We start from the raw sequence: 12,558 nt of genomic DNA, 5'->3' as shown, positions 1-12,558 counted from the left end.
TCTCAACAGCAGAGACAATCTAATTAGGAAAAGTCATAGAATCATAGAATCATAAAATCGTAGAGTTGGAAGAGACCACAAGGGCCATCAAGTCCAACCCCCTGCCAAGCAGGAAACACCATCAGAGCACTCCTGACATATGGTTGTCAAGCCTCTGCTTAAAGACCTCCAAAGTAGGAGACTCCACCACACTCCTTGGCAGCAAATTCCACTGTCAAACAGCTCTTACTGTCAGGAAGTTCTTCCTAATGTTTAGGTGGAATCTTCTTTCTTGTAGTTTGGATCCATTGCTCCGGGTCCGCTTCTCTGGAGCAGCAGAAAACAACCTTTCTCCCTCCTCTGTGTGACATCCTTTTATATATTTGAACATGGCTATCATATCACCCCTTAACCTCCTCTTCTCCAGGCTAAACATGCCCAGCTCCCTTAGTCGTTCCTCATAAGGCATCGTCTGTCCAGTTGATATTAGAGCACAATATACAGGGGGTACAAGTTTTAGAGCCCATGCTTGTTGAGGCCAAAACACTCTGAGCTTTCATTCCAGAGTATGTGCTATGCAACGTATATCTGTATCTTGCTTCTCCAGCAAGTTCGATTTTGTGTACGCTTTCCTCCCTTTCCTCCTTTTACGATATACGATATCTTTATTGTCATTGACCCATGCAGAACAATGAAATTGAAAAACTACATAAAACATTCAAAAACCCCTAAAAACCCTGAAACCCCATTTTGAAAATACACTATACTATAGAGACCCCTTATGCTGTGTTTAGAACCAGAATTGCATTTGCATAGAAACTGTTTCTCAGGCGGCTAGTCCTGGCCTTTATAACCCTATACCTTCTTCCAGAAGGCAGAAGCTGGAATATTTGCCATAGTCCTGTCAGGTAAAGGTAAAGGGACCCCTGACCATTAGGTCCAGTTGTGACCGACTCTGGGGTTGCGGTGCTCATCTCACTTTATTGGCCGAGGGAGCCGGTGTACAGCTTCCGGGTCATGTGGCCAGCATGACTAAGCCGCTTCTGGCGAACCAGAGCAGCGCACGGAAACACTGTTTACCTTCCCGCCGGAGCGGTACCTATTGATCTACTTGCACTTTGATGTGCTTTTGAACTGCTAGGTTGGCAGGAGCTGGGACCGAGCAACGGGAGCTCACCCCGTCGCAGGGATTCGAACCGCCAACCTTCTGATCGGCAAGTCCTAGGCTCTGTAGTTTAACCCACAGCGCCACCCGTGTCCTGTCAGGTTGGCTTGGCTAAATTAATACCAATGGTAGGTGAATTGAGGTTGAATCCTGACAATACAGAGATACTGTTTTGTGGGACAAGGGTTGATGTGGGGGACTCCCTGGTCCTGAATGGAGTCACTGTGCCCCTGAAGGACCAGATGTGCAACCTGGGAGTCATTTTGGACTCACAGCTGTCCATGGAAGCGCAGCTTAATTCTATGTCCAGGGTGGCTCCATCTGGTACGCAGGATGAGACCCTCCCTGCCCACAGACTGTCTCTCCAGAGTGGTGCATGCTCTGGTTATCTCCCGCTTGGACTCCTGCCATGCGCTCTACATGGGGCTACTTTTGAAGGTGACTTGAAAACTACAATTGATCCAGAATGCGGCTACCAGACTGGTGATTGGGAGCGGCCACTGAGACCATATAACACCGGTCCTGAAAGGCCCACACTGGCTCCCAGTATGTTTCCAAGCACAATTCAAAGTGCTGATGCTGACTTTCAAACCCTAAACGGCTTCAACCCTGTATACCTGAAAGAGCATCTCCATCCACATTGCTCAACCCGGATACTGGGGTCCAGCTTTGAGGGCCTTCTAGTGGTTTCCTCTCTGCAAGAAGTAAGGTTACAGGGAACCAGGCAGAGGGCCTTCTCGGTGGTGGCACCCACCCTGTGGAATGCCCTCCCACCAGATGTCAAGGAAGTAAACAACTACATGACTTTTAGAAGACATATAGAAGTTAGAAGCTTTTAATACGTGCTATTTTACTGTGGTTTTATAATTTGCTCTAAGCCACCCAGGGTGGCAGCTTATTTTGGTAATAGTAGCAGGTGTCGTCAATAAATTGTGTTTGTGGTTTTTTTTGGGGGGGAGTGTTGCAGGGGTAGGGTGAGGGGGGGCTGCTGGGGCATTGACCCTGGGCACATTTTTTGGTGCAAGTTTGCAAAACAAGGAAGAAGAGATGGGGTGGGAGGGTTGCAAATAGGGTGAAGGAATGCAATCCCCTTCGGCACCCCACTTGTCACTCCCCCCCCCCCAGGATTATGAGGAACCAGTTCTTTGAGAGCCAGTGTGGTGTAGTGGTTAAGAGCGGTAGTCTCGTAATCTGGGGAACCGGGTTCAATTCCCCGCTCCTCCACATGCAGCTGCTGGGTGACCTTGGGCCAGTCACACTTCTCTGAAGTCTCTCAGCCCCACTCACCTCACAGAGTGTTTGTTGTGGGGGAGGAAGGGAAAGGAGAATGTTAGCCGCTTTGAGACTCCTTAAAGGGAGTGAAAGGCGGGATATCAAATCCAAACTCTTCTTCTTCTTCTTCTTTGGCCGATTGGTATCTGGTGCTCTTTTAAATGTGTTGTGGAAGGACAGGATTACTTGCTTGTTTTTGTTCCTATTATTATTATGCATTTTGGGTTTTTTTATATTGTAATTTTATGTTGTCAACCGCCCCTGAGGTCTACAGGTATTCATGAAATGCAAATTTAATTAATAATACAAATTATATGAACAACCATTAATGAGTGCTGTTTGGGTTCCGTCAACAACCAGTTACAAATCCACCTAACAGTGACCTCCTCCAGCACACATTTTACCAGCTTCACTCTCCTTCCAATTCTTTGCTTCGCCAGCAGTCTCTAAATGTTGTCCCAGCCTCTTGTCGTCACCCAGGAAGGAAAGAGCCTCAAAATCACGAAAAGGAAAGACCCGATAAGTGGAACGGGCTCAACAATTCGTGGGGAATGAACAAAGCAAGACGACAGAAGCTGGCTGACGATTTGCCGCGGTTGCTTTAGTTGAGATTCCTGAATTGCGGGGGTTGGACTAGAGGACCCCTGGGGTCCCTTCTAACTCTATGGACTCCTCCCAGCATTTCATTTTATTATTGCAATGCAACACACCTGAACAACGGCACTTGTGATATTCCACACCCCACACCCCCGGGCGTTTTCACGACATTTTTCGGAGAGCCAAGGAAAAAAAGTACAAGATTCATGCTCAGCCATTTTGCTTTACTGGATAATATACGTTGGAGAGAGTGCAACAGAGCAAGGAGCTGATTCCAGTTTTCACCCTCCCTCCCAACTTCTTTTCCTCTCCCCGTTTGGCCGTCCTGCCCCCTTAGGCATATAACCAACCACAGTGGACTTGGGCAGATCCGCTGAAATCATGCAATACTGTGCATAGAGATCTCAAGCATTATACTGCTTTAGACAGCCATGGTGACTTCCTCCCATAAGAATCTTGGGAACTGTAGTTTGCTCCCCCCCATAGAACTACGCTTCCCAGAATTCCTGGAGAGATGGGTCGACTGTTCAACCTCTCTGGGAATCGCCGCATATATGAAGAGGCGAATTGAAGACCCCATGGACCCACTTGCTTCAATAGGTTGCGGGTGGGTGGGATTGCAGAACGAAAGGCGTACAGGTTATTAAGCATGCAGAAGGTTTTTTTTATATATATAGAGCGAAGGGTGCTGCTGCTCGTTGCTTCTTCTCTTCAGGATTCCATGGTTTTCTTGATCCAGGGCAGGAAATTGGCGATGCGAGAGTAAACTCCAGGAGGGTACGAGTTACCATACGAGACGATTCCATGTGCCACGCCTTTGCACACCATGGGGCCTCCGGAATCACCCTGGGGGGAGAAAAGCAAACATCCTCACTGCTACAAGCTCCTCAAACCAAGCCAGCGTGGTGCAGTGGTTAAGAGCGGTGGACTCGTAATCTGGTGAACCGGGTTCACGTCTCCGCTCCTCCACTTGCAGCTGCTGAGTGACCTTGGGCCAGTCACACTGCTCTGAAGTCTCTCAGCCCCACTCACCTCACAGAGTGTTTGTTGTGGGGGAGGAAGGGAAAGGAGAATGTTAGCTGCTTTGAGACTCCTTCAGGTAGTGATAAAGCAGGATATCAAAACCAAACTCCTCCTCCTCCTCCTCCTCCTCCTCCTCCTCCTCCTCCTCCTTCTCCTCTTCTTCTTCTTCTTCTTCTTCTTCTCCTCCTCCTCCTCCTCCTCCTCCTCCTCCTCCTCCTCCTCCTCAAACGGCACCATTCAACTGCAAAGATCTGGGCCTCTGGCTCCAATTAGAACCAGTGCATCTGAGGGTTGGAAGGAAGTTCTACAGTCCAGCTCAGTGCGGCCCCTCCAAGTGTCCCTATTTTCCAGGGACGTCCCTGATTTAGAGATGCCATCCCGGTTTCTGATTTGACCCCTTAATGCCCCACTTTTCCTTAGGATGTACCTGAAGGAGCGTCTCCACCCCCATCACTCATCCCGGACACTGAGGTCTAGCGCCGAGGGCCTTCTGGCAGTTCCCTCCCTGTGAGAAGCGAGGTTACAGGGAACCAGGCAGAGGGCCTTTTTGGTAGTGGCACCCGCCCCGTGGAATGCCCTCCCATCAGATGTCAAGGAGATAAACAACTGTCTGACTTTAAGAAGACATCTGAAGGCAGCCCCGTTTAGGGACGTTTTTGATGTGTGATCTTTTATCGTGTTTTTAATATTCTGTTGGGAGCCGCCCACAGCGGCTGGGCAAACCCAGCCAGATGGGTGAGCTATAAATATTACCGTATTTTTCGCTCTATAAGACACACCAGACCACAAGATGCACCTAGTTTTTGGAGGAGGAAAACAAGAAACAAAATATTCTGAATCTCAGAAGCCAGAACAGCAAGAGGGATCGCTGCGCAGTGAAAGCAGCAATCCCTCTTGCTGTTCTGGCTTCTGTGATAGCTGCGCAGCCTGCATTCGCTCCATAAGATGCACACACATTTCCCCTTACTTTTTAGGAGGGAAAAAGTGAGTCTTATAGAGCAAAAAATATGGTAAGTTGTTTTTGTTGTTGCTGCTGTTGCTGTTGTTGTTACTATTATGTTACTGGTCTGACTCCCAAGGGTGGTTCAGAACTTTCCCATGGTTCCTGAGCATTGGCTGATGGGAGTTGGAGTCCAGCTGGGGGGGGGGCACAGGTTCCTCCATCCCCGACCTCCCCCTCACCTGGCTTGTATCCCGAAGATCATTGTGGCTGCCGGCACAGATCATCGCATCGTTGAGCTGCGGGTAGATCTTCATGCACTTCCTCCGGCTGTAGATGGTGACATTAGTCTCAAACAGCCTCTCTGTGTCCTGGTAGTCGTCAATCAGGCCCCAACCTGCCAGGCTGCAGGGTGTCCCCTCGGGGAGGTCGCTGCTAGATTTGGGCAGGGGAATCATCTGGACGTATTTGTTCAGAGTTGCCTTGTGGACCAGCTGCAGGAAGGAATCGAGAGACGCAGGAGGGTTATCCAAACCTCCCTTTGCAATCTGAAGTCTACTCTGGAATTAGGGTTGCATCTGTCCTTTATAATAAGGGATTGTCCTTTATCTCAAGGGAAAACGCTTATCCCTTATTTGTCCCTTATTTCTCACTTTCTCCTCCTCCTCCTGGGACGCGGGTGGCGCTGTGGGTTAAACCACAGAGCCTAGGGCTTGCCGATCAGAAGGTCGGCGGTTCAAATCCCCGCAACAGGGTGAGCTCCCATTGCTCAGTCCCTGCTCCTGCCAACCTAGCAGTTCGAAAGCACCTCAAAGTGCAAGTAGATAATTAGGTACCACTCCGGCGGGAAGGTAAACGGCATTTCCGTGCGCTGCTCTGGTTCGCCAGAAGCGGCTTAGTCCTGCTGGCCACATGACCCGGAAACTGTATGCTGGCTCCCTCGGCCAGTAAACCGAGATGAGCGCCGCAACCCCAGAGTCGGTCACGACTGGACCTAATGGTCAGGGGTCCTTTCACCTTTTCCTTTTTACCTGTCCTTTATAATAAGGGATTGTCCTTTATCTCAAGGGAAAACGCTTATCCCTTATTTGTCCCTTATTTCTCACTTTCTCCTCCTCTGCTAAGGCGAGCGCTGAGCTCAGCTCTTCCCTCCCTCCCATCTCTACCAGTGTCCCTCCTGCCCATCTGATTTCTCTTTCTTTCTTTCTTTCTTTACCCTACCCTTCCCTTTTACCCTGTTTGAGCACATTACACCAATCCTGGTCTGACTGCACTGGCTACCAATGAGCTTCCGGGCCCAGTTTGAAGTGCTGCTTTTGACCTATAAACGGCTCAAGACCATAATACCTCAAGGACTGCCTCTTTCCATATGGACCTATCCAGACCCTGAGATCATCTTCTGAGGCCCTTCTTCGTGTGTCCCCTCCTGGAGAGGTCCAGAGGGTGGCAACACGAGAACGGGGCCTTTTCTGTGGTGGCTCCCCGTCTGTAGAATGCTCTCCCCAGGGAAGTTTGCCTGGTGCCTTCATTACACACCTTTAGGCGCCAGGCAAAAACGTTCCTTTGGTTGTTCCGATTTACATCTTATCCCCTTTTAAAATGTGTTTTTTTTTTGGGGGGGGCTATTAGGTTGTTGTTTTTATTTTTATTAGGTATTTTGTGGTTTTATATCTTGATTTTATTCTGTGAACTGCCCAGAGACCTCCGGGTATAGGGCGGTATATAAATTCAATAAATAGAATAAATAAGTCCAGTGGGTGACTCAGCTGTGGGACAACAGATGGGCGCAGAGAACGGCGAGCTGGATTCTTCCCGGTCAATTTCCCCTTTGTTTCCCTCTTAAAATAAGATAACACACAAGCTGAAAACTCATCCCCACCAATCCCCGGGCTCCACCGCACTCTGTTGCCGAAGCCACACACCGTCACCGGAAGCAGCAAATTGGTGAAAGCCAAGTAAAGTTTTTAAGAAGAGAAACCAGGTTTTAATTGACTGATTTGGCGAAACGGAAGCCAAAAAGGAAGTCAGCTTCCGATTTCTGTGGACAGGTTCTGCAAGGGACGTTTTTGTGAATGGGAGATAAAGAGGCATTTACAGCCATGGAGATTTAGCAACAATTTGACTTGGATTTTTGAAACGGTTTCCTTCTTTTCAGACTGATAATTTTGGCAGAGTAAGAAGCAAAAAGGGACGCAGGTGGCACTGTGGGTTAAACCACAGAACCTAGGACTTGCCCCTTCCTCCTTGAGGTCACTGCCTTTTTTTGTTTAATTGCTATTTTATTTATGTATTTCAGATTTATCCACCAAGGCCACTGGCTTTGAGGGTGCTGAGAATGGAAGAGGGAGCCTGGAGCAACTTACCTTGAGCAAAAGGATATCGTTTGAAACCGTGAAACGATCATATTCCGGGTGCATGTGGTACGACTCAACGCCGATCACCTGTTGAGTGTTCTCGATGGCGGAGCGGTCGTGTGCCCCCAAAACCACGGTTATCTCGCTGGAAAACAAGGGCACCAGTGTGCATTGGTAAGGGTTAGTGAACTGTGAATCAGCCCTCAGCTATCGTTCTCTCTTGGTGACAGGCAGGATGGGGGAATCTGTCCATTTCCCCAGTCTTAAATTCAGCTCTTTAGATTTCTACACCAGTTTGCCTAATAGGTTGGTAATGAACTAAGACGGCATCTCTGCTGCTTTGTCCCAGAGGTGTATAACTTTAGGTCACATGGGAAAGGTATTCAGCTGCAAATCTCCATTTGGAGGGAGTTGGTCTTTGTTCTCAAGCACCGTAGAAGAAAGCATGTGTCCTAATGTTTTCTCTCCACGAGAGAACAGCTTTGGCTGGAATGGAGCCTGTGAGAGCTTTGTTTACAGCTCTGGCCGAAGTTATTTAATGTTTCTAAGATGCTGAACCTAGGCCTGGACAAGCATATGATTTCACACGACTATTCGGATGTAATGTTAATTGTTTTGGGTCTGTTTTGCAACGAGTTCTGCTAGCAAAGCTTTGAAACCGCATTTTCGGAGTGGGAAATTTTTGATTCCATAAGCGCCGCCCGCTTTTATTCATCCTATTGCTTCCATATGTGCAATATTGACAACCGCAGTTCTGCTTGCAAAGAGCAGGTGGTTGCAGCAGCGGGGAGAAGGGAGAGAGAGGGAGAGACTTCACCTTGCAAAGCTCATTTGCTTCCGCATTTTTCACTTCCCCAGCTGGCTACAAAGGCATTGCCAGCACCTGTACAGAAGACCAGCCTCTGACCATTAGCTTGGACCCTGGCAACCACTAGGGAATAGTGAGACGTACCTCATGCAGTGCGCGGCCGTCATTACCCACTGGGGGTCCACCAGGAACCCGCCGCAGCCATAGCCCCCGCCCATTTTGAGGGTTGCCATGTAGGGTCTGGAGTGGGGTACTGCTTCCTGACCTCCGACGATCTGGCTCCGCAAATGTGCTGCAAAAATAAAAATAAAAATCACAAGGTTGAATCCTGACAAAGACAGAAGTACTGTTTTTGGGGTACAGGGGGCGGGCGGGTGTGGGGGGTTCCCTGGTCCTGAATGGGGTAACTGTGCCTCTGAAGGACCAGGTGCGCAGCCTGGGAGTCATTTTGGACTCATGGCTGTCCATAGAGGTGCAGGTCAGTTCTCTGTCCAGGGCAGCTGTCTGCCAGCTCCACCTGGTACGCAGGCTGAGACCCTCCCTGCCTGTGGACTGTCTTGCCAGAGTGGTGCATGCTCTAGTTATCTCCTCACTTCTCGCAGGGAGGGAACCACCAGAAGGCTCTCGGAGCTGGACCTCAGTGTCCGGGCTGGACGATGGAGGTGGAGACACTCCTTCAGGTATTCTGGACCGAGGCCATTTAGGTCTTGAAAGGTCAGCACCAGCACTTTGAACTGTGCTCGGAAACGTCCTGGGAGCCAATGTAGGTCTTTCAGGACCGGTGTTATGTGGTCTTGGCGGCCTCTCCCAATCCCCAGTCTAGCTGCCGCATTCTGGATTAGTTGTAGTTTCTGGGTCACCTTCAAAGGGAGCCCCACGTAGAGCGAATGGCAGCAGTCCAAGCGGGAGATAACCAGAGCATGCACCACTCTGGCAAGACAATCTGCGGGCAGGGAGGGTCTCAGCCTGCGTACCAGATGGAGCTGGGAGACAGCTGCCCTGGACACAGAATTCTGCTGCATGAAAGACTTCCCTTTACCTATCCTGTATCTTACAACATTCAGCTGCTATGAATGCCCTTCTGCGACTTCTAGCGTTACAAGAGAAGGGGAGAAAACCTCCTATTTCTGTGCATCATTTTACAAACTTCCTTCATGCTTCCTCTTTACTCACCTTTTCTCTAAACAACAACAACAAAAGCCCTAAATGTTGCAACCTTTCTTCCTAGGGGAACGTAACACTAACCCTTTTCTGAACCTTCCCCAATAACAATATCCTTTTCGAGTCGAGGCGACCGGTATTCCAAAAGCAGCTGTGCCACCGAAGGTAAAAGGTAAAGGTACCCCTGCCCATACGAGCCAGTCGTGTCCGACTCTAGGGTTGTGTGCCCATCTCACTTAAGAGGCCGGGAGCCAGCGCTGTCCGGAGACACTTCCGGGTCACGTGGCCAGCGTGACGAAGCTGCTCTGGCGAGCCAGCACCAGCGCAGCACACGGAAACGCCGTTTACCTTCCCGCTGTAAAGCAGTACCTATTTATCTACTTGCACTCTGACGTGCTTTCGAACTGCTAGGTGGGCAGGAGCTGGGACCGAAAGGCAGGAGCTCACCCCGCCGCGAGGATTCGAACCACCGACCATGCGATCGGCAAGCCCTAGGCGCTGAGGTTTTACCCACAGCGCCACCCACGTCCCTGTGCCACAGAAAGTTCTCCCGAAATTTCTCTCTCCTCTAAGCTTGCAGCTGCCTGCTTGGGACTGAGGTGGGCAGGCTTAGAAGGGGAGACGAGCGAGGTTGCCCTAGGTGAGTCAGATCAGTTTCAAAGGAAAGGTGTCTGGACTTGCCTCGAGGCCACTTGGAGACAGGACCCGATTCACACCACCATCATGGAGAAGCCACATCAATAGATTGCAGAATCATCAAATTGTTGAGTTGGAGTGTATGTTTGTGGAGTTTATGAGCTTTAACCATAAAATCGCAGAAATGTAGAGTTGTAAGGGACCTCCAGGGGTCATCCAGTCCAACCCCCTTGCAATGCAGGGATCTCAGCTAAAGCATCCAGGACAGATGGCCGTCCAACCCCTGCTTAAAAACTTCCCAAGAAGGAGAGTCCACCACCTTCCAAGGGAGACCATTCCACTGCCAAACAACTCTTATACTGGCCTCGGTCCAGTATAGCTGAAGGAGCGTCTCCACCCCCAACGTTCTGCCCGGACCCTGAGGTCCAGCGCCGAGGGCCTTCTGGCGGTTCCCTCACTGCAAGAAGCCAAGTTACAGGGAACCAGGCAGAGGGCCTTCTCGGTGGTGGCACCCGCCCTGTGGAACTCCCTCCCACCAGATGTCAAGGAAATAAACAACTATATGACATTTAGAAGACATCTGAAGGCAGCCCTGTTCAGGGAAGCTTTTAATGTTTAACAGACCACTGTATTTTAATACTTTGTTGGAAGCCGCCCAGGGTAGCTGTGGAGACCCAGCCAGATGGGCGGGGTATGAATAATAAATTATTATTAGTATTATTATTAATCAAAAGTTCTTCCTGTTGCTTAGTTGGAATCTCCTTTCTTATAACTTGAAGCCATTGGCAGGACCCTTTTGCCCAACGTGGGGCTAAAACTCACGACCTTGAGATTAAGAGTCTTGTGCTCTGCAAACTGAGCTATCCCAGAGATCAGTTTCACCAAGAGTGCTCCCCTCCTTGCTGCCTTATGAGGTCCACCCCACAAAGTTGGAGAACGTTTAAAATTTATTTGCCACCCCTTTTAAAGGGCTGACTCCAAGCAATTTCTGCTCAGAGCAGAAATAAATAAAATAAATGGACCTTAGCCACGCTCGTACATTTCAATAGGTCCACTTGTAAACCCTGAGAGGCGTTCAGCTAAGTCCTACTCTGGGTAGTCCCATTGCAAATAATCTCAGTTGGGGATCCCCTTCCAGATCTATGATTCTAGTCATGCCTATTCATTTGAATGGGTCTGCTCTAGGACTCAGGTTGGATACAAACTTATGTTTATGAACATTCTCTGGCTGTGCAAATTTGGCACTCTCTTCTCTTGCACACAGGGGCGTGGGTGGCGCTGTGGATTAAACCACAGAGCCTAGGACTTGCGGATCGGAAGGTCGGCGGTTCGAATCCCCGTGACAGGGTGAGCTCCCGTTGCTCGGTCCCAGCTCCTGCCAACCTAGCAGTTCGAAAGCACCTCAAAGTGCAAGTAGATCAATAGGTACCGCTCCAGCGGGAAGGTAAACGGCATTTCCGTGCGCTGCTCTGGTTTGCCAGAGGTGGCTTAGTCCTGCTGGCCACATGACCTGGAAGCTGCACGCCGGCTCCCTCGGCCAATAAAGCGAGATGAGCGCCGCAACCCCAGAGTCGGCCACGACTGGACCTAATGGTCAGGAGTCCCTTTACCTCTCTTGCACATGGCTGGTGCCGTTCTGGCGACATAAAAATGAACGGCACTTGCACCCTGAACATCTCAAAGGGAAGGAATTGAGACTGGCTTAGCCTGAAGGAGCAGCAGAAAACAGCTCATCAAAGGCGGTCCTTTGTATTTTGTTTAACTCACCTGTTTGGGCCCATGACAAGGATAGGAGTAGAAGTAGGAGAGGATGACCGAATCTCAACATCTTGACGTTCTGCTACGTTCAAGCTACGGAACTGCCTGGCACTTAACTGTCCAGCCCCTCAAACTCACAGCTTTTATTAGCGTTGGACTACACCTCCCCCAGGAAGCAACGGAGACGTGAAAATCTGATAGTGGCGGTTCGAAGCAAGCTTAAGCAAGCTAAAACGGCAATCAGATAGCGAGGCGGTTGGAGGATGGTGGCGGCTAACAGATTGAGATTGAATCCTGACAAGACAGAAGTACTGTTTTGGGGGGACAGGGGGCGGGCAGGTGTGGAGGACTCCCTGGTCCTGAATGGGATAACCATGTCCCTGAAGGACCAGGTGCGCAGCCTGGGAGTCATTTTGGACTCACAGCTGTCCATAAAGGCGCAGGTCAATTCTGTGTCCAGGGCAGCTGTCCACCAGCTCCATCTGGTACGCAGGATGAGACCCTCCCTGCCCACAGACTGTATGGCCAGAGTGGTGCATGCTCTAGTCATCTCTCGCTTGGACTACTGCCATGCGCTCTACGTGGGGCTACCTTTGAAGGTGACTTGGAAATGACAACTAATCCAGAATGTGGCAGCTAGACTGGGAGCAGCTGCTGGAACCATATAACACCAGTCCTGAAAGGCCTACATTAGCTCCCAGTACGTTTCCGAGCACAATTCAAAGTGCTGGTGCTGACCTTTAAACTCCAAACGGCCTGGGCCCAGTATATGTGGAGCATCTCCACCCCCATCGTCCAGCCGGGACACTGAGGTCCAGCTCCGAGGGCCTTCTGGCAGTTCCCTCACTGTGAGGTTACGGGGAAC

The 12,558-nt window shown here is 50.0% G+C and overlaps 2 protein-coding genes across 2 annotated transcripts in view; one reads left to right on the top strand and one right to left on the bottom strand.

The window, feature by feature from the left end:
* LOC310697487 (duodenase-1-like) overlaps positions 1 to 12,558 on the top strand; it is a 167,352-nt gene that overhangs the window by 16,806 nt on the left and 137,988 nt on the right. The gene's annotated exons all lie outside the window — the stretch shown is intronic.
* LOC310697486 (cathepsin G-like) lies at positions 3,217 to 11,867 on the bottom strand. The gene is made up of 5 exons (XM_083484186.1): positions 11,703 to 11,867; positions 8,283 to 8,430; positions 7,340 to 7,475; positions 5,219 to 5,470; positions 3,217 to 3,859 (listed from the first exon to the last, which is right to left on the bottom strand). The coding sequence occupies exons 1-5, from the start codon at positions 11,761 to 11,763 to the stop codon at positions 3,725 to 3,727; spliced, it is 732 nt and encodes a 243-aa protein (XP_083340312.1). The 5' UTR covers positions 11,764 to 11,867; the 3' UTR covers positions 3,217 to 3,724.

The sequence above is a fragment of the Podarcis liolepis genome, assembly GCF_965112155.1.
Source record: "Podarcis liolepis genome assembly, chromosome: 18".
Lineage (NCBI taxonomy): Eukaryota > Metazoa > Chordata > Lepidosauria > Squamata > Lacertidae > Podarcis > Podarcis liolepis.
This window is presented reverse-complemented; position numbering and strand designations above follow the sequence as displayed.

Excerpts from the sequence above, each read along its gene's own strand:
- LOC310697486 (XM_083484186.1), bottom strand. The coding sequence starts at position 11,763 with ATGTTGAGATTCGGTCATCCTCTCCTACTTCTACTCCTATCCTTGTCA. Across the intron at positions 7,476-8,282 it reads ACGGCCGCGCACTGCATGAG|CGAGATAACCGTGGTTTTGG; the intron begins GTACGTCTCACT and ends CTTGTTTTCCAG. Across the intron at positions 3,860-5,218 it reads ATCTTCGGGATACAAGCCAG|GGTGATTCCGGAGGCCCCAT; the intron begins GTGAGGGGGAGG and ends TTCTCCCCCCAG.